This window comes from Hypomesus nipponensis, chromosome 25 (assembly GCF_054491055.1).
Source record: "Hypomesus nipponensis isolate SF chromosome 25, ASM5449105v1, whole genome shotgun sequence".
In the NCBI taxonomy this organism is placed as follows: Eukaryota; Metazoa; Chordata; class Actinopteri; order Osmeriformes; family Osmeridae; genus Hypomesus; species Hypomesus nipponensis.
This window is the reverse complement of record NC_140385.1, coordinates 7,190,001-7,211,530: the sequence shown is the minus strand read 5'-3', so window position 1 is coordinate 7,211,530 and position 21,530 is coordinate 7,190,001. Positions and strand designations below refer to the sequence as shown.

At 48.5% G+C, this 21,530-nt stretch overlaps 1 protein-coding gene across 1 annotated transcript in view; it reads left to right on the top strand.

Moving 5' to 3' along the window:
• stim2b (stromal interaction molecule 2b) overlaps positions 1 to 21,530 on the top strand; it is a 31,972-nt gene that overhangs the window by 4,424 nt on the left and 6,018 nt on the right. Inside the window, exons 2-5 of the mRNA XM_084691277.1 lie at positions 11,750 to 11,880; positions 19,288 to 19,399; positions 20,290 to 20,401; positions 21,528 to 21,530. The exon at positions 21,528 to 21,530 is cut by the window's right edge and continues 113 nt beyond it. Of these exons, the coding sequence (XP_084547403.1) occupies positions 11,750 to 11,880; positions 19,288 to 19,399; positions 20,290 to 20,401; positions 21,528 to 21,530 (358 nt within the window). The remainder of the gene's footprint in view (positions 1 to 11,749; positions 11,881 to 19,287; positions 19,400 to 20,289; positions 20,402 to 21,527) is intronic.

Genomic DNA, 21,530 nt, shown 5'->3' with positions numbered 1-21,530 from the left:
TTGGGTTTAAGGGTGAGTTAAGAGTTCAGTCCAGGGTTGCGAGTGACAAAGAGGGAGGACTAAATGCGATGTGCTTTTCAAATTCACAGCTCTGTGTATTTAGCTCCCAGCTTCAAACAAACAACCCTCCGGTTTTCCCTCTCTCCTAGAAAGGAACACCCCGTCCTGAATTGTTCCAATCACCGGACAGGCTTCCAACAAGTTATTCAGACCTACGGAAGTGGATTCCTAGTGGTGTGAAATTCATCAAATGGAACCAAAGCTCTTGTCGGGGACAAGACAATAGACCTTGGAAAAGCAATCCACAGTCCACCCCCAACTCTCCACCACATCCCGCTAGTCTTGTCTCCCAGCGTCTGACTGGTGCTTAAAACGAACAAAACCATTGAGTCTGGAAAAACAATTCGCAAATCAAGGGTTGACACTTTTCTGTACAAAACCCATTTTCTCTAATATCTATGACCAGATGGTGTGCTTTCAGTGTATCGCAAACACACTATCCCCATGGCTCCAGAGTCACTCAGTCAGTGTTTCACCTCTGAAGTAAGCTTGGTGTGATGCTGGCCTAGGCTGGCCCGTCGCTCGCTTGATCAGCCTGTCTACCATCCTTCAGACAGCTGCATCCGATCTCAACCACAGGGATTTGGGGATGTGATCCTTCCTAATAGGGCCGGTGGGGGACTGCACTGGAACACTCACCCACGCACACGCACACACACACACACACACCGGCAGTGTATTTATAAAGCTCCTGTAATGTTTTCCGATTAAAGAGACGCCAGAGTTGTTCCGTTTTTTTTCCGCCACGTCGGAACCGCGTCGGCGGAATCCAGGTTTGCGATTGACTCAACGGTGACACGGTCACGGGTTCCGAGTGTTTCTCATAGTTGGGATACGCCGTCACGGCAACAGGAAGGACCTGACCCCGCAGCAGAGTTGATGGGACTTTAATGGCTTACTTTTGTGGGGGGCTGCTGTCTTTAATCACTCAACACTGTGACCAAGGCAGATTACATATGCTCATCTCTCCATGTTACTACCATGTACATGGGCATGTTTTTCTTAACCCAGGCGTTTGAAATATAGACTATTAGGTTTGATAGTCAACAACAACTGCATGTTAAACAAACCACCTCGCTCGGTGCCTGATCTGAAAGTGCCGCTTGTCTCAGACTGGTAACTGTAGCCTGCGGTGCATGGCCTCTTTTGTCTCAATCAGACCACCAATTATGGCCACCTCAATATGGCATCGTGGTTATGCCAGTGACACTGGAACTAGATAGCTATGAATCATAAGCGCTTAACCTCCATCTGTTCTCTGAATCTTTATTATGTTTGCTTGCCCCTTAATTAGCTTGTCCTGACGCGTCCCGGCCCGGGCATAATAAAGATGTTTATAGGCTTCTAACATGGGTTCAGGCATATTTATCCTGAGAATGAACTGTAACGACATTCTTTGGTACCTTGTGTGTTAACCAAGCCCTCCTTCTCCACCCTCCGCCACGTCTTAATCATTACAACAAACCGACCAGCTTATCCTCGGTAGCTCCTCTGTTTACGCAGAGAGAGGCGCCCCTTGGGAGATGTAGGTCACTGTGGCCAGCTGTACCCTACTTCCTGCTGCAAGTGGCCTATCAGCAGCTGCCCAGCGGAACTGGCCTATCAGCCGGCTTTGTGGGCTTTGTTGTCCCCCCTGTACCACGCTGCAAGGTGTTGATCCCAGAGCTGGCGGCAGCACGGCCCCCGACTGTGCCTGCCTTTGTGCCCGACGACTGCTTCTGAAGGACACGCACACACACACACACACACACACACGCTCCACACATGCTTCGCTACAAACGTTCATGTTCCCTAGGCAATGCATTTAGAGTCAATTGGTAAACCGATGTAGCCTTGTCAAACGCTTATTTCCGTGATTGTACACACATCAGAGCTATACCAGGTGTGTTTCATTGTGTCTTTACTATTGTAAGGAGAGAATTTCAGGACAATTTCAGGAAGACTCTTCACAGAAACGTGATCAGCACATAACTGGGCTTTTGGCAGTGGGAATCACAATGAAATGCCCAATGATATATTCACCGATGCTTAATACCAATGGAGCTGTCATTGTGTGACATGGACTCATTGCAGACATGACTTGGCCGTAAGCAATATGTAGGTTTCTGTGAAGACACAGGAAATACCAGGTCACAGTAGTGTGTTTCAAAGTACCACATTCAGCCATAAAACAAGAAATGAACACAATGTCACTGAAACTGTTGATGATATTGTACAAAATAGAGTCAACCAGCGTTGAAGACACTAACTTCCAGCAACTCCCCATGTAAATTCAGTCAAATGTTGACTGGGGCTAGAGCAAAAGCAGATGTATCTGCGTACGTCGAGTATGCCACGATTTCCACAAACACCCAAGAAGGGCAGTACAGGTGGATGGGATAAAACATAAGCGAAGCACCTCTCTTAATTCAGGGACTTTCCCAACCTTTGACGGGGGCACGTGACGTGGCCCAGAGCGGTGTGAGGACAGAGCCAGGGAGGGACACGCCGGGGGTAAGGACAGCGACCAGTGTGGATTTCTTCGGCATGCTCACGGCCCAGTCCCCCCCCCCCTTGTCTCATGTAGCGCTGCTATGCTTACACACTCTCTGTAAGGCTGAGCATCAAATGCACACGCACTCACACGCAGACTGGAGGGGCAGTCTCGGCCAATTTGTGTTGTGCATGTTCAAACCCCTTTGCCTTTTCTGCCAATCTAACTGTAATGAATCACTGTCTGTCTTTTTGTACAACGTTTTTGAGACTCAATTATCCAAGGACTAGGCACCGTATGAAGTATCCAAGAACTGGGTAGTGCCATGAGTGACCTTGTTTGGATAAGCTGTTTGCGGAAAAGAAATAGACCTAAAAATATGACCATGTACCGAGGGAGCCATGGATACGTATAGTTATTTCTTGCAAATGCAAACAGGTCATCCAAACATTCACACGTGATACTGTTTGAAAGTTGAAATGTTTAAAGTAGGGGTGTTGCTTGGATGAGCGGTTTGCATCGCACAAATGAAATAGGCCTAGGCTAGGAAGTGCACAGCTTTCTACAAACAACTGATTACAGACAAACAGACTCGATGAAAGATTGCCTCTATCAAAAAGTACAACAGTCCACCGAACTTGACACCCCCAGGATCAAAAGAGCAAAAGTGAGTAGAATTTGTAATGTTATTACAACTGTTGCTGTGTAGGCTACACAAACAACTCACAATGGTTTATCCCTATATAGACTATAAGGAATTGATTTACTTGACGACATTTCAATAGGGGAGTTTTTTGGGGGCGTACTGTTACTTTGAAGCAAACTTTCTTATCGCTATTACAGCCCAGATAAGGGCAGATGAGCAGTGATCACTGCTGGAATAATATTGAAGCAGCTTCTATCAAAGGATTCTCTTCATGGATGAAACTCTAACAGCAAGACGATAGCAAGACAATAGCAAGACGATAGCAAGACAATAGCAAGACCATTTTATTATGTTGGAGAATTGCGTTTACTGATGCCAAAACTCTTCCTGCTATGTGCATCATTAAGCTAACTCAGAATCAACTAACCAACATCATAATCACTGACTGCATCAAGGGCACGAGGACTGCACCATCTATGATTCTTGGAATCTCCCTTCCAGACAGTTTTGTATTGTCATTGAGGAAGCATGGGAGAAATCTCTTGGAAGTCAAATCAAAAGGTCACATACCTGGGGTGACCCAGGGGCATTGTGGGTAAAGTGGGCGGTGATGAGCCCAGTGGTAATCCATTTTGGCGTTGCTTTGGCGTTGTGTGTCCGGACCTGACAGGTGCGTTCTCAAGAGCCACTTAGCCTACCCCTTGATCCTGGTCCCAAACGACGCTGGCTTGTATTTCAAATCAAAGGACCCAGTCATTGCAAAAAGAACGACCTTTCTTTTGCTTTCGACTTCTTCCCTTTCGAATAGGGAGAAGGTTCAGAGGAATGTGGACCCCGTTTGCAGTTGTGTTTCCCCTCAGGGTGTAGTGCCATACAGTCGCTCCCCCAGGCTGTGCTCCAGTCGTCACCTGTTACTTTTGGAAGGGTGTCAACTCTAAAAGCCTCTGTTTTATGTCACTCAACAGGTTGACATGTTGTCTTCAGGAATATTTGACACAGATAAGGGGGCATCTGTTACCTGTTCATCCTTGGGTGAGCAGACCAGTGAGATATGCCTCATCATATTACATGAGTTCTCAAGTCTTATCCTTGCCAAAGTAGCAAAAGTATTTTAAGGTAGGTAAGGGTAATTTGTAGGACTGTAAAACAAAATCGAATTGATATACATGCTTTGTAATGAATTCATCTAGAATAAAATTTGCCATGATTTTGGCAGATGTGTGAATCAATGAATACTTAGATGTTATAAACATTAAAGCCAAAGATCTCTTTCATTTCCCATATATTCAGATTCAGTTAGAACCCAGGCCTTAGCCAGGCGGTACGCGCACCCAACCAGGGCGCACATTGTGTCGCATTGTGTTGCCACCAACTTCGTTCTACAATGAATTGCTTGAATTGAACGTGTAACTTCAACACATGCTCGTCGTTTTGTATGGAGCATGATGGAATGCTAGCACTGGCTGCTGGGAGGAGGAAGCGTCACATCAACTGAGAGGTTGTTTCCTGTCCAACAGGATGTCTGAACACGCTCACCGGGAGACCAGCTGAGGTGAGGAGAGTTAGATAAACCAGCCCAGCCGTCCGCTGTCTCACCAACACATCCTGAGTAGTCATCGACAATAGTGAGAGGTTCTCGCTAGAGGGACAGTTGATAGCAGACACACAGACGTTTGTAAGAGTTCTATAGATGTTTCCCCTCTTTTATTTCTTAGCACACGTCTGTGTGTACGCTAAAAAAGTAACGGTATTGATTCTATAGCATTAACGAATGGAACCACCAAATGGAGCAGCGGTTGTGACCAGATGCCACCTCCAGGCCCCTGCCAAGGGTCCTGGATCAAACCATTGCATGAAACGGGGGAATGGATCAAGGGGATTACGGTCTCGAGGCCATTTCCATCACGCTCTGATCTTTCTCATGGGTTCCGTGGGAGATCCATGACCCTCCATGCTGCTTCACAGGCTCTTCCTGCCCAAGGCCTGACTGCACACAAGGAAGCAGCTAAACCCATTTCTCAGCTCGGTGCATCAGCTGTCTTATGGGATCCAGCCCAGCTCATACAGCATAGTGTAAGGCTTAAAACCCAGTTTTTCTGGTTTCTCTCTCTCAATCCCTTTCCTGATACTTGTAACGATATCCTGGTTCCTCAATGTGGTTTCTCTCCGTCTGTCTCTTATGCTTACGGTGGCATGCATGTGGGCTCAGAAAGTTGCGGCTCTCCATGCCACAAAAACAACTGGAGACGTGCTGACCGGAGGAGCATTAGAGGAAGCCCAGGCAGCTAATTAACCGAGCGCTCAACCTTTTAATTCCACCCTCCCCCCTCCACCTTTTTCTCTCTGGCTGCACACATCACATCTGTCTCCCGTTCAGGCGGTGATCCAAGCATTCCAGGGTGTCCAGGGCGCGAGGTCCGTCTCCTTTTCTGGAAGTTTCTTTTTCTTCCTTCTGTTCTAGAAGCTGGTGAGGCTACATGCGTTTCCCCTTTCCTTCTTCTGTCCTCTCCCTTGTAATTGCCCACCACTCTGGGCTGTCGGCTAAGCAATGGATTATACTGGTGCCCCCTATAGAGCTAGATGGTACCGCTGATGGATTACAGGGCTTTAGGGGTCAGATGGCTGAGCGGTTAGGGAGTCGGACAATTCATCAGAAGGTTGTTGGTTCGATTCCCGGCCGTGCAAAATGACGTTGTGTCATTGGACAAGGCACTTCACCCGTACTTGCCTCGGGGAGAATGTCCTCTCTGGATAAGAGCGTCTGCTAAATGACTGAATGTAAATGTAGGGGGAAATAAAGGGCTGATGGGGAGAATATCAAAGTTTGAGTAACTATTATGTCATGTATTACTAAAGAGATGTTTTTGTGGTAGAGCCTGGTGTGTATGCGCTCAGTCAAAACAGTCAGACCCCGTAAGTTCAGAAAGTCCCGAAGATGACGAGGCTAATTCAGGATCGGAAACCCTGTTTTTGATCTGTGTGTGTTTTTGAGCCAGGCATGGCCGGATGTTTGTGTTTTACACGAGAAACGTGACCCATAGACTGTGTGCTCGGCACGCGAAAAATGCAGCTTGCGTTTGGGCCCGTGTGTATTTAAAAGAAATGCCAACCGCTGTCTGGGAAACGAGAGTGGGGTACGCGTGCATGAGAGAGAGGCGGTGTGTCAGTGTCGTGTTATGTCAGTGTTGTTGGCACGGGTGTGAATGTTTATGTGAATCTGTGACATTCAGTGGGACTGATATTGATGTGCACGTCAAAAGGTGTGTGTGTGTGTGTGTGTGAGGACTCATGCTGTGTCACCACATCCCCAGCTGCCTTTGTCTCTGCCAATTGATGTTTCACATGTAACACCACACGCCTGACACATGCCCCGGCCATGTCCCAAGGCCATCCTGGGTGAAGGCCGTCTGTGTGTCACTGCAGCAGTAACTCAAACACCCATTAACAGAAAAACGAGAACATCCAGGGGAAATGGCACTCGCTACGAACTAGCTGTCGAACACAGAGATGTTTGGAAGAAGTACATCCCTTTTGAATTTTCGAATGAGATAATCAGTCGGTAATTCATGAAATATCATAATCTCAGGCAACCTTTCTTCGATGCTCGATCTGAATGTTTCATTTACACATGCGACAAGGCCCCAACAGTCAAGTGTGTTCAAGTGAGTGAATGATATGGTTAAGTGGAGGGAAGGGCGTCATTTGCAGTATGTGACACACACACCTCTTGATTTTAAGAGCTTGTGCAAGTAGAGAGGGACATACATACATATATTTGAGTATCCTGTTCACTCGCTCTCAACCCTCGTCAGTCCTCCCCCCCCCTTTCTCTCTCTCTCTCTCTCTCTCTCTCTCTCTCTCTCTCTCTCTCTCTCTCTCTCTCTCTCTCTCTCTCTCTCTCTCTCTCTCTCTCTCTCTCTCTCTCTCTCTCTCTCTCTCTCTCTCTCTCTCCCTCTCTCTCTCTCTTTCGCTCTTCTCTCTGTCCTCGCTAGCCAGCAGGCGGCAGGGCTAATGATATTTGTGTCTTAATAGCTGCTGATGAACTGAAATAGTAGACTCTTGAGCCTCTCTATTTACTTGCCTTTATTAGTGGCCTGCCTGCTTGAGTTATGACCCTGCCACATGCACATAGTTGATGGGGAGGAACTAGTTTCTCTGTCCTTGACGTCACATCCGTAATGCTATTCACACAGGCTTTTGTTGCATTAATATGACCGTGACCGGTTTACTCAGTCCTTAGTTTGATTTAGGTCCCTGTTTGATTGTAGGATTATTCAATGGGATTTAGTCTTGTGGTGAAGGGATTAGGTGATTAGGTCATGCAGAGGTAGTCCTAAGTGTTCCATTACTGTGTTTTGCTCATATTAAAGGGTGGTTGGAAAAGCTATTACTGGATAAAAAAAATAGAATCCTGAATGGTTAAAGGTCAAATGAGCTCACATACAGTACTGTGCAAAAGTCTTCGGCACAATAAATGATAAAAACAATAAATGATTCTACACTGCTGCACAAATACAGAAAGTAAAACACGGAATAGATAAGACAGAGACCAAGGGAAACAATATCGGGTGCCTAAGACTCCTGCGCAGTACTGTGTTTACTCACATCTGCTGAGATCATTTTAGATGTGCCAGGTTGAAAATTCTGGAGCGAAAAAAGACGCAGACTCGCGTTGCTTTTTTGTGAGTTTATGTCTATTTCTGTGTGTGGAGTTTGTTCGTATTTCTGTCTGATCTTCCTGTCTGTCTGATCCTCCTGTCTGTCTGATCGCCCTGTCTGTCTGATCCTCCTGTCTGTCTGATCCCCCTGTCTGTCTGTCTGTCTGTCTGATCCCCCTGTCTGTCTGTCTGTCTGTCTGATCCTCCTGTCTGTCTGTCTGTCTGATCCTCCTGTCTGTCTGATCCTCCTGTCTGTCTGATCCCCCTGTCTGTCTGATCCCCCTGTCTGTCTGTCTGTCTGTCTGATCCCCCTGTCTGTCTGATCCTCCTGTCTGTCTGTCTGTCTGATCCCCCTGTCTGTCTGTCTGTCTGTCTGATCCTCCTGTCTGTCTGATCCCCCTGTCTGTCTGTCTGTCTGATCCTCCTGTCTGTCTGATCCCCCTGTCTGTCTGTCTGTCTGTCTGATCCTCCTGTCTGTCTGATCCCCCTGTCTGTCTGATCCTCCTGTCTGTCTGATCCTCCTGTCTGTCTGTCTGTCTGATCCCCCTGTCTGTCTGATCCTCCTGTCTGTCTGATCCCCCTGTCTGTCTGATCCCCCTGTCTGTCTTATCCCCCTGTCTGTCTGTCTGTCTGTCCCGCCTCTCCCCACACGTCATCTCCCCACATACAGTACATCCATTCACTCTCACCAGAGGGACATGTGTGTGTCTGTTCATCTGCTGTGTTCAGGACCCATGTTTTAATGTGTGTGGTCTTTTTTGTTGATGTGTGTATGCTTGTCAGAGTGTCTTTTGAAGTGTGTATGAAAGTAATGTGTTACTGGTTACTTACCAAATCCCCCCCCCCCCCCCCCCCACCATTGGGTCTCATGGGAAAGATATTCCTTGCTCACATGATTTCCAGTCAAGTTCTCTCTGGCTATTCCAAGGCTTTCTCCCAGCCCTCGGTTACAGCAGTCTTCAACCTTGTTTTGAAACCGAATAACCGGATTTAACATGCTTTTATGTCACAAAAGACTTGGGCCGATTTCCTGATAACGTGGTCATGCATGCGTAAGGCTACATGCACGCGCAACCTCACTTTTTAATGATGGTGGTAGATCTGTTTCCCAAACCATAGGGCCATTGTTAGAAAGTGCATTGTCAGTCTGTCGTTAGGGGTGCAATCAAAGCTGCTTAGTGGAATAGTATTCAGCCATCCGTCGTCCAATACCCTAATGTTACCCTAAAAAAGGTTTGCCAGAGTAAGCTTGCCAATGTGATCTAAAAGTGTTTTGGCATCCAGGCCCACAGGTACTCACGACCAGGCCACAGACTCTTGAAATGACTTATTGCCATAGCGATACGTCATATCAAGAGTTCACACCAAGGCAGGAGATCTCCCCCCCCCGCTCTTCCACCAGCACTGATATCGTCCTCGTTTTTTTCATCCTGTGATAAAACACGAATCACTCCTTGAACTCGCATGTCACCGTGAGCGAGACAAGAGGCTCAGAAGAGAGAGGCCTAGGAAGTGTGGTGAGATGTCCCGCGCTGACGTCCCTTGGCGTCCCTTTGTGGTCCCGTAGTGACAGGAAATAAACATGCCAAGATTGAGTTGAAAAGTCTTTTGAGAAGTGCTGGCCTCAACTATCTGTTTTAATTGAAGTGTGTGTGTGTGTGTGTGTGTGTGTGTGTGTGAGAGAGGAAGAGAGACCCTTTGCCATTGTTGGGTTTTACAAGATAAGCCACTTCCTGACAACTGGCAGCCCAGTGTTCTATTAATATCAAACATCACTCTATTTTGATCCTCTTCTGGGTCTTACTCCGGCGAGTGTTTTTATTTAACGCGTGTTCCCCGGAAGGCTGTGTCACTGCGGGTCACTTCCTGTTCCAAAGTTCCCCATTGTAGCGTTTGCTACTCACTGAAAACTGTCCCGCACAGGCAGAGAAGATGACATCTGGGAAGAAAAGAGTGTGAATTGAGCTTTTCGTCTTTATAGTTTGTGTCTCACCGGGAAGCTCTCCTGATAGCTGTCAGAATCCAAAACTATTCCTCCTCACAATGCTTTTGATATTCGTTTTTTTTGTTGTTGTCATAGAATGCACCTCATGAATGTTGCTTGAAAGTGATTAGTAGGGTAAGGCAAAAAGAGAGAGAACTCACATATGGCTAACCAACTTGTGCTTGCTGTCTTTGTGGTAACAAGGTAAGAACAATAAAATTGATATTAGGACCACAAAGAGACCACGTAGCTAAGATACTGATCCATGTGAAATGCATGTAGCACCTTGTATCATGGACCTGCTTAAGCAATCAACCACTCATCCAAATAGGGCATGTAAATTAGGAATCATGTAAATCTCTTTGGCAAACATGTCTGCTAAACAAATAGATTGCGTAACAAGCATCAGGTGCAGTTCAGGGTGGACACTGGGACGAACGGCTTCAAATCCACCTCAGATGCAGAGCCCCATCATTCGCTCCTGTCACTAATGCTCTGTAGGTCCCATTCAAGCATTCCCCAATTAAGCAGGACTTTTTTTTCCCCCAGTGTCTCCCGCCCTTGAAGTTAGCCAGGGCCCGTGGTCCAATCAGTGGTCTCGGTTAGCATTCACACGACCGGGGGAGGAAACTCTAGCTAACGTGTCAAGTCTTGTTTCAGAAAACAGATCCCACATCAAAAACCCAACACGGCGGGCAAATGAGCCACACCCCACTGTCTATTTCAGGACCAGTAACTAAGTACAACCCAACCCAGTATGTGACTGTGTTATGTGAGAATGACAGGACTGGATATTGTTTGACATCTTGGTTCCGTCGACGGTCGGACCAAAATGGTTAGATCGATGCAAAGGTTTCAAATGCAGTTCTTTCATCACTCGTTGAATATTCGAGGGGAAAAGTCCGGAACAATCTCATGGAACTGCGTATCTTTGTGGGTTTTGTGACAGTACAAAGCCCACTGAACTCCTGCAGTGGGATATTGTACCTTGTATGGGTGTGTTGTCGAGACAGCATGGTCTTACCCTAGACCCCCTGGGGAGTCGGTGGCTTTTGTCTGGGCAGATCTCGAGATTTGGGCCTGGATTAAGACAAGCGACCAGCCCCAGTACACAAGAGCTGTGCATGTCATAACCTGACATTGCTCTGGCTCGGCGTCTCTGTACAGCGCGCCTACGCGTCTGTCCTTTGCCGCCTGCCGGCTCGTGTGTGTGTGTGTGTTTGTGTGTGTGTGTGAAGGTCTGCGCACAGGTCGGGTTGCGTGCGCGTGGGACGTGTGCTCCTGCGGCTCCTCTGTGTGCGTCCGCTCGACTTCTGTGGCGGTTCCCTCCTCCCACGCGCTGTTCTGGAGCGTAGCCAGCGCAGAGCTGCTGGCGAAGGGAAGCCCGCTGGAGTGATGGGCTAATTTGCCGGGAGAGGGATTCTCCTGGATACAAACAGACACAGTGTGGTTGGTGGGAAGCGTGAGGGGAATGACAACAACATACCAGACAGGCAAATGGAATTCCTGCAGCGAGATGATGGGGGGTTTGGGGGCATGGGAGGGTTTGGCATGGGGGAATGCGTTAACCCTCATCAACCCCTGAATCCCAATCCAAGTCCCAAGTCTCAGGCAGCCTGTGTATTTGTGTTTGAGGAATCGGAACGGATGATTTTCTGAACTGTGATTGAAGTCTGTGTTCTTGAAATGTTGTCGTATAATGTACTCACTATTAGATCCTACCAATTTGGCCTGAATACATGCATATGCTTTGAAGATTGCGCAGAAGGGTTTGAAATCCCTTTGCAGGTCAACGTCTGCGAACAGTGTCCTCCCTATGCTGCAGCTGTTGACATAAGCCAATGTTCAAGTCTGTATGGCGCTTCAGCCGACCTTGACCCGAGTTTGCCCCTTTGACCTTTAACCTTCTACCCCCTCCCCCCTGGCAGACCCGTGTCTGACGGTGCGGCCGCCATGCATAGGCGACGCCGACCGCTTCAGCCTGGAGGCCCTGCACCAGATCCACAAGCAGCTGGACGACGACAACGACGGGGGGATCGAGGTCAACGAGAGCGTGGAGGTAGGGCCGCTCGCTGACGTCGCACCCTCACACACGCGTCAGCTCACCACCGGCATCATCCACGAAAAGGCTCGAAAGCTGCTTCCAGACTTCTAGGTTCTGGGTACTGAACGTTTGAGTGGGTTTAGTGTTGCTTCCTGCTGTGTGGTGTTCCCTGGTCCACTGCTGGTCGGGGAGGAGAGCAGGGGAGCAGGGACGTAGCAGGTGAGGGGGTGCTAACGGCCTCATGGTTCGTAGAAGCTTATACGCTCCTATAAACCTCAAAGTAAAAATATTTGGAGGCCATTAACAACTTAATGAGCTGCAGTCTACTGCAGTCCAGAGAGAGTCCGGGTGAGAAACGGACAGACAGAGAAAGAGAGACACAGGCTGAAAGAGGGAGGGAGAGGGAGGGAGAGGGAGGGAGAGGGAGAGTGAGGGAGAGAGGGAGAGGGAGAGGGAGAGAGGGAGAGAGATAGACAAGGGCAAACATGGAGCTCCATATCCCAGAGTGATTGACAGCATCTTAGAGGGGGGCTGACCTGCACTGATCCTTGTGCCCACTGGCAATCAACGCCGTCTTAGTTTTCACACACATTCTATTTTGTGTGTGTGTGTGTGCGTACCTCAGTCTGCCTGTGTTTGTTCATGAGGGAGCTGTCTCTGTGTGTGTGTGTGCGTGCGTGCCTCAGTCTGCCTGTGTTTGTTCATGAGGGAGCTGTCTCTGTGTGTGTGTGTGTGTGTGTGTGTGTGTGCACCAGGAGTCATTTCGAACCCTTACAGTCGGTGGGGGTGTGAGAAATGGTTATACCATCGCCCTTGGTCCTGGGGGGCATCTCTGTACGCCGGAGGAGGGAGGGGAGGGGGAGGAAGGGGGGCCACATGGGGCAGTTGTTTTGGACGCTTATGGGCCACTTTAAGATCCCAGAGGCCTACCGGAGAGGGTGTCTGTGTGTGTGGGACTGAGAAAGAGCGAGGGGGAGAAAGAGACAGCGGTACGTGCGTGCATGCGTGACCGCCTGCCTGCCTGCGTGCGCGTCAGTCCGACCAAAGGCGGGAGTTCTACCCTCTGACTTTATAAGGGCAGAGAGAAGAGTCTTTCACCAGCCAAAAACCTCGAGTTGTTTTTGGCCCCTCGTCGCCCGCCGAGGATTTCAAAGGCTGCTATGTACCGCTGTGGTCGCGAGAGGGCGGGTTGAGGAAGTTTGTCGTCTGCAGACACCCAGTCAGTCACGGCACCAAGCGAATGGTGGATGAATGGGTCGTGAAAGCGTTGCAGGGCGGTAGAAAACTCAAGATCCAAGAGCCACAATTGAACCAAAGTGCCGCCTGGAGCGAGATCCGAAGTATGAGAAACCACAGCTTTTAAAGGGGGAAACACCCAGGTGAACCCCATCACGCATAACGACATCCTCACCTCTGCCCGCCATGCTGCTGCAAAAACACAGGAAAATCAGAAGAGCGGCAGACAGCTGGAGGAGGCCGTCACGCCTGTCACATGATCGCCACTGTGACCAGTGAGATGGGATTATCCTGGTCATGTGACGAGTGTCATCCTGGTCTCTTTAAACTGTGACTGGGAGAATGAGGGGCAAGACGGGTCAGAGGATTGGTACGATGAACTCGAACAGAGTGACCAAGTCCCGTGTGTGGAGGAGAACTTCACTCCTGCTCGTTGAGAGCATGTGAAGTCCTTCTCCCTTACTAGATGACTCAAGTTGACAGAAATGAAGAGGGGGGGGGGGGGAAGAAGACCATGGGATGGGGGGGGGGATGGGGGGGTGTTTAACTTGGGTTGAGGTAAGGTGTTGATAAAAGGGGGGCTTGGAACCCTGTTGGAAGATGACCTCACTCTTGTCTGGTCAAGTGAGGAAGGTCACCCCTGCCTTCCCCCACACCCCTTCCTGAAAAGCCTCCCTCCCTCCCCCCACCACAATGTGATAGTGATACCTGTAGCCCCCCCTTCACAAACACCACTTTGGAATCTACACACACAGACACACACATATCCCCCTTTCCCAAAACTTGACACGCTGTCCAGCGCATGGCCATATTTGTAATATTAGAGCAGGGTAGCAATACACAGTTTTCCATAACGCGCATTTCAGAGATTCTTCGACAGTCACGGTGGATGAAGTTGACTGGTGGCCTTGTTGTCACATCTAGAGGGTTGGAGATATACGATGACAATGTCACCAGCTAGCTGGCCAGCACTTACTAGGGGTGGCTTAGGACATGGTCGTGGTTCAATCTCCTTTTACCGAGACGGGAATGGCTATAGGGTTCATTAGTGTGAAACGACCGGTCAAGGTTGAGGTAAAGGTTACTGATCAGTAAGATATGCATCTACTGACTGTCCCCCCAAAATGACTCACTTGATTAATGATCTGTTGCAGTTGTTGATTATACTAGGTACCGCTAGGTAGCAGTTTCCAGAATCCCAAATTCCTGCAAATTTTTTGTTATTTCCTGACATCATTCGTTGATTTATATTTGATCTTCTCATACTTGTATCTCTTTTTGGAAACGTAACAATGGAATAACAACGTCTCACCACAAGAAAGAGAACGACTCAAAGTCGTGTGTGCAGCCTGTAGATTGGAGGATTCAATCGATACAGAACTGTGGTCCACCTCTTTGACCCTCCTCTGTTTCAATTCTACACACACACACGTGTGCATGCTTATGCGCACACATGCACAAAGGGTCAGGAGATCGTCTCAACTGGTGAGAACCTTTAAGTGTGTATCTGCTGCCTCAGTGCCGACCACCAACACAGGATCCGTGGCTAGATCGTATTCAGTCTTACAAACACAGATGAACCCACCCTTTCGACAGTATTTCACCTCCCCCCCTCCGGACTCACAACACTTTATGCACTTGCCTTGTGAGAACATGAGAGACATTATGAGACCATTGCACACCTACAGTATGTAAATGTTCTGGGTAAAAAAAACAAAAAAAACAAGGAAGTGCGTTAATGAATGAGGATTTGCCTACTCAGAATGAGTACGCGATTAATGCTAAAACGAATGCTATATGAGGCATTCATCTTAATGCCTCCTACAGCGTATATCGACTGCCTCTCTCTGCATATCCCTCCCACCCTAACTCTAACCCTAACCCAGACACTGTGGGTGAGTTTGGGACGAGTCTACGCGGGGGTCCTAGTCCTCAGTTAAGGCTTTCTCCAATCTGCCTTCGCAGGATCAAATTGCCCCCCCCCCCCCCAAGACCTGAAGCTGTGTCCAACAGGGAAGGTGGTGAGTGTTAGTGGGAGTGTCCTTGTGTGAGTCGAGTTCGTTAAGCTTGTTATGGACCCACAGCTGACGTCTTGACAAAACCCAGATGTGTGGTGAATGTGTGTGTGTGTGTGTTCCCTGTGAGTGTCTACTACTATTCCTCACGACCCTGTCCTCTACCGAACAGAGATGCCTGACAAGGACAGGCTAACAGGCCCCTATCTATAGGTGAGTGAACACCTCGGAATGTTCTAGAAGCGTCTTGCGTTGAAGCCTCCGGGGGTTATGAAGCATGGAGGAGAGGAGCGCGGCGCGGCTCAGCGACGGGCCAGGCATTTCACCCCTCCATGGGCTGGAATCAGAGCTGGGCGTCTTGACGGTGTCCTCTTTCAGACCGCTGCAGATTTTTTCAAAGTGTGTGTGTGTGCGTGCCTGTGAGAGAGAGACTGTTTGTACAGGCATGAGAGAAAGTGCGTGCATGCATGTGAGAGGGTGCGTGCTTTTGTGAGAGACGGAGAGAGTGACAGAGACGGAGACAGAGAGAGAGACAGAGAGTGTGTGTGTTGTGGACATGTATTCGACAGAGAGAAAGTGAGTGCGCCTGAAAGAGAATCTCTCTGCGTGTGAGGAATTGTGCGAGTGTGTGTACATACGTGTGTGTGTGAGGGCCTGCGAGAAGGCAGACTGACAAAGTGCGTTGTCAAGGGTGCCAAAGTCACTTCGATGACACTCATTAGCAGTGGACGCCTGGAACAGTCATTGATCACAGATAACTAATAGGTCTCAGGCAATGGCTCACTTGACTAAACCCTTGCCCTCTGCATAAAGAGCCCATTCATATCCTAATGATCTGCTCCATTCTTTTATGAAATGGTCTTAACATATTAAAATCCTCCTACTCCTGACATGAACAGAACGAGGAGTCAGGCCTGCAGATGAGCACATACTGCATTTGTGTATCGCTAATCAGGATTCTGTCCTTTACCTAGCGACATATGCCGTTCAAACACTCTGATAGCAGCCTATACAAGTTTATGAAAATCGTGCGAGAGACAATTGACAATATTGTGCTCTGAGAGAAAGAGAGAGATGGAGGGCAGAAACACGGAGCAGAGTCGGGAAGCAGAGACAGTGACTGTGAAAGGACAGAGACAGTGACTGTTAAAGGACAGAGACAGTGACTGTGAAAGGACAGAGACAGAGACAGTGACTGTGAAAGGACAGAGACAGAGACAGTGACTGTGAAAGGACAGAGACAGAGACAGTGACTGTGAAAGGACAGAGACAGAGACAGTGACTGTGAAAGGACAGAGACAGAGACAGTGACTGTGAAAGGACAGAGACAGAGACAGAGACAGTGACTGTGAATGGACAGAGACAGAGACAGTGAATGGACAGAGACAGACAGTGACTGTGAAAGGACAGAGACAGTGTGACTGAAAGGACAAAGACAGCGAGGAAGAAAGTGAGAGAGACAGGAAGAGCACGAGGGAGTTTGAGACGGAATGAGTTAGAGAGAGAGAGAGAGAGAGAGAGAGAGAGAGAGAGGGAGAGGGAGAGGGAGAGGGAGAGGGAGAGGGAGAGGGAGAGGGAGAGGGAGAGGGAGACGGAGACAGGGAGGGAGGGAGGGAGGGAGGGAGGGAGGGAGGGAGCAAAAAGCGAGCGAGAGAAAGAGCATGATCCGAGAGGACGACAGCAGCTACCAGGGAGACTCTGGTTTGTAGTCGGTCGTCGGAAAGGGCAGCGCTGCCTTGTGGGAAGGCTCCTCCAATGCATCTGATCTGCCTTCCTGTGTGTGTGTGTGTGCATGCGCGTCTGTTTGCTTGTGTTCCATCCTGTGTGTATATACTTTTCTCCAGTCCGTATGTGTATTTGGAGATACGGTTTACATCAAGTTAACAAGCTTTTACACCACACAAACACACAGTAGGCTTCACAGAAGGCATACATTGTATGGCACCAGTGTACAGAAGGAAAACATTATCATTGCCAACTTTATTTGTATTTGTTGACCACTGCACATGACTATTGTACACTGGTGCCATACAGGGTTTATGTTTGTCTTCTCAGTAAGAAGCATTGGTTTGATTTAACATGCTCTCAGAATTTCAAATGACCTCGAGTTATCAGGGCCACTGACCGTTTACCGCAGAAGCCGCAAGTCTGCTTTTTCCTTCTCGGTAATCGTGACAGTGTCTGAGCAAATTAACTTATCTCTCTCTTTTACATCCGTCCGCTATGGTCCGCTTTACTGGCCAATGCAAAACGTAAGTCAACACTCCCTCTCTTCTCTCTCCAGCTCTGCAGGTAACAGATTCTGAGAGAGACACTCTGTACCCGTTAATGCTAATCCCTGATCGTTTTTTCAATTTTGTGTTCCTTTTTTCTTTCTCTCAAATGTACTGTGCAAATTAGGCATGGTTTATGGTTTATACAGCTGGTGCCAGCACACATCCTGCTGTTCCTCCAAACCAGAAGGGATTGATGACCTGCCACAGCCAGTTTCCCTGGCAATGCCGGTTGCACATTGGCTCATTCAGGAAGGGTATCAAACAGGGTGCTGATTTTTTTTTTTTTTTTGCAAGTGCCGGTGTTCTGTTTTCGAAGAGACATATATTCAAGTGTGAGTGTGCGTGTATTTGCGTGTGTGCTGGTTCGGCGCACAACGTAGCCTGAAGCCAAGGCTTTTCTGTGTGGGAGGTCACACACGCCGCCGCTCATTAGAACGCAAACGCACATACACACGCAGACACACATGAGTCCACACACTGACGCCCAGGCCTCGAGGCAGGGAGCAGAGTGTGGCTCCACTCTGTCCACTCCCAGGGAGCCCAGGGGGAAGTGTGTGTGTGTGGGGGGGTGGGGGGGGGGGGTTGCCGTTTTTGTAAACTGGTGGCCCGATTGGTGAGTCACTTCCTAAATGGGACACCTACAGCCATTAGTAGTTGAAAACACCTTCCTGCTTGCCACGCTCGAGGTGCGCGCGAGGGCAAATGGCTCGAGTGCGTGTTCACATGTAAACACAGTGTTGTGTCTGCACAGGAATAATTGCTGCTCGATGACTAGCATCACAAAACGAACCCCCCCCCCCCCCCCCCAACAAACGAATCAGTTAATCCGCACTGATGTTTACCCGGATCTTTGTGCTAGCATGAAGAATAGCTGGCTTGCTAATGTGTTAATCACACGATATTGATCTCAATGTGCTCCCTGAGACACGCCAGGACATACGTCTTTGTTGGCGCGCACCGAACACCGTGGTGTTAATGTTGCTCTTAACTGAGGTTGATATGAGCGTACGGGTTGATGTTACAGGGGATGGGAGTGATATCAAGTGTGCAGTCTGGTCATGTATTGTGGTGAAATGACTTATCCGCGTATGCAGTAGAAGCGCGTCAAATCATTTACTACGAATTGAATGTCAAACGCCATGCGTATTATTGTGGCTTAATATCACTTAACGGAAATCAAAAACAAATCCGCTAATCCGCACGGATGTCTACCGTAAACTATCTTTTTGCTCACATGAAGAATAGTTGGCTTGTTGATGTGAGTTATCAACAAAAAAAACTCTAATCCACGATTTAGAGAATCACTAGAAAACATGGATGAACATCCCAAAGTCTGTTCTATTGTTTATGTTCTTTTTGTGTCTGCGTCTGCTGTTGTTGTCTCTCCGAGTCTTGTCACTCCTCGGTCAGAATAACAGTCAAGCACATCAGTACAGCCACTCTGCATGGACCTCCTGCCCTCCTCTTCCACGAGCAATTATCTCTCTCTCTCTCTCTCTCTCTCTCTCTCTCTCTCTCTCTCTCTCTCTCTCTCTCTCTCTCTCTCTCTCTCTCTCTCTCTCTCTCTCTCTCTCACACTCTCTCTCTGCAAAACCCCTAAAAAGGAAGAAAAGAGAGAAAGCTCTGGATCTGGGTTTGTGAGCTTAATCACATTGCTCTGCTCAGACTCCTCGTGCAACAGAGCACCTACAGTAGGAACTGAGCGCACCAACACATCTACCCCTGCTGCTGATCCTCAGCTCCAGAACTGGACAAGGCCTCCCCACGTTTTCACAATACAGTTTTTTAATTCCTGTACCCCTTCCCCCCCTTTACCCTTGGATGATTATAATGCTTAACTAATCTTTAATTCCCCGTCCGTCTGTCTGTCTGTCTGTCTGTCTGTCTGTCTGCAGTTCATCATAGAAGACATGAAGCAACAGCAAACCAACAAACACAGCAACCTGCACAGAGAAGACCAACACATCACTGTGGAGGAGCTGTGGAGGGGATGGAAGACCTCCGAAGGTAGGGTTACAGCAGGGTTAGAGAGAGGGAAGGGTTAGGGTTAGAGAGAGGGAAGGGTTAGAGTTAGAGAGAGGGTAGGGTTAGAGTTAGAGAGAGGGTAGGGTTAGAGAGAGGGGAAGGGTTAGAGTTAGAGAGAGGGTAGGGTTAGAGTTAGAGAGAGGGTAGGGTTAGAGTTAGAGAGAGGGTAGGGTTAGAGTTAGAGGGTAGGGTTAGAGAGAGGGAAGGGTTAGAGTTAGAGAGAGGGTAGGGTTAGAGAGAGGGAAGGGTTAGAGTTAGAGAGAGGGTAGGGTTAGAGAGAGGGAAGGGTTAGGGTTAAAGAGAGGGAAGGGTTAGGGTTAAAGAGAGGGAAGGGTTAGGGTTAGAGAGAGGGAAGGGTTAGAGAGAGGGAAGGGTTAGAGAGAGGGAAGGGTTAGAGTTAGAGAGAGGTTAGGGTTAGAGAGAAGGAAGGGTTAGGGTTAGAGAGTGGGAAGGGTTAGAGAGAGGGAAGGGTTAGGGTTAGAGAGAGGGAAGGGTTAGGGTTAGAGAGAGGGTAGGGTTAGGGTTAAAGAGAGGGAAGGGTTAGAGTTAGAGAGAGGGAAGGGTTAGAGTTAGAGAGGGAAGGGTTAGTGTTAGAGAGTGGGAAGGGTTAGGGTTAGAGAGAGGGAAGGGGGGAGAAGAAGGGATGGGGAGGGAAAGAGACAATTTGCCAAAAGGGGTTACTCATCGATGATGACGATAAGGTTGAAGGAAACACACAGAGGAAAAATAAATGTTTCATGTTTTTCTATTCTCTTTTCTATCTCTCCTTATATCTCCCTCTCTCTCCCTCTCTCTCTCTCTCTTTCTCTCTCTCTCTCTCTCTCTCTCTCTCTCTCTCTCTCTCTCTCTCTCTCTCTCTCTCTCTCTCTCAGTCCATAACTGGACCATTGAGGACGCGGTCCAGTGGCTGAAGGAGAACGTAGAGCTCCCTCAGTACGAGACAAACTTCCGAGATTTCCGGGTGGACGGAAACACTTTACCTCGGTGAGCAAGATGGGTCACGCAAGATGGATCTCTGACTCACTGTGGAGCCCAGGACAGACATGATCGACCATACAGGCTTTTTTTGTGACACCACTGGCTGAATATACTCTGCCAATCCACCGTTCTAAAACACACAACCAAGTGTAGTCATTTTACTTTGTTTCAATATTTATTTCCTGACGTAGGACATTTTAATATGTGGGCTGCAAGTTGTTTCCACGTTTTATGTAAATAGCCTTTTAAGGAAGTGGCATCATGTGTCGTGTCAAATGAAAAGTAGTCAATTAAATGATATTGTCCCATAACTTGGGATACCTATTTTTGGCATGTGTTAACTACGATAATGCTGTCCTCTGTTGGTCACAAGAGGTAACGCATGCAAAGAAAATAATGTAAACTATGACAGGAGCTGTGACAACACACACACATACACACACACACACACACAGTTACAGCCCTCATGCTTTCACAGTTGTATCAGCTGTCTGTTGTGACCCCAAAAATGAATTAATGAAGTTCTCAGTAGAGAACGTGAGGGAATGTGTGTGCGCGTGTGTGTTTGCGGGTGTGTGTGACTCACTTTTGGCCGTATGTACGGAATGAGATGATTGAAGTGCGGGTGGGGGTAGAGGAGGCCTGCGCGGTGGGGCTTTGGGGTGTAAAGTTACCCCCTCATCACTCTCGGGGGCCCAGGACACTGACTCATGAAGTGATGTCACAGTGCTGTCTTGTGTTTGACTGGTGGCCATATTGTCTAACGAGGGGGGGGGCTCAAGATGGCGGTCACTCGCTGTCGTTTCTTAATTACAAACACACTGCACAAATCCGCTCACGCGTGCATGCTATTAGACAGACCACCTTCCTATCTTCTCTCATGTCTCTCTCCGTTATTCTTCCTCTCACATGTTCCACAAATATCTTCGGCCTGGGTCCGTTTAGACAGATACACGCGTACACACACACACTTTCACAGCTGTTCCAGCGTTGACATGCGTGTCTGGTGCACATGCGGCCGGCAGAGAGGGCGGGCCCTCTGCACGCGGGCTCGTGATGTCGGCGGCGGCGGCGGCGGCGGGGACGTTTCCCACGGGGCTCTCACGGTGTGCTTCTCACTCTGTCTTTTCAGAAT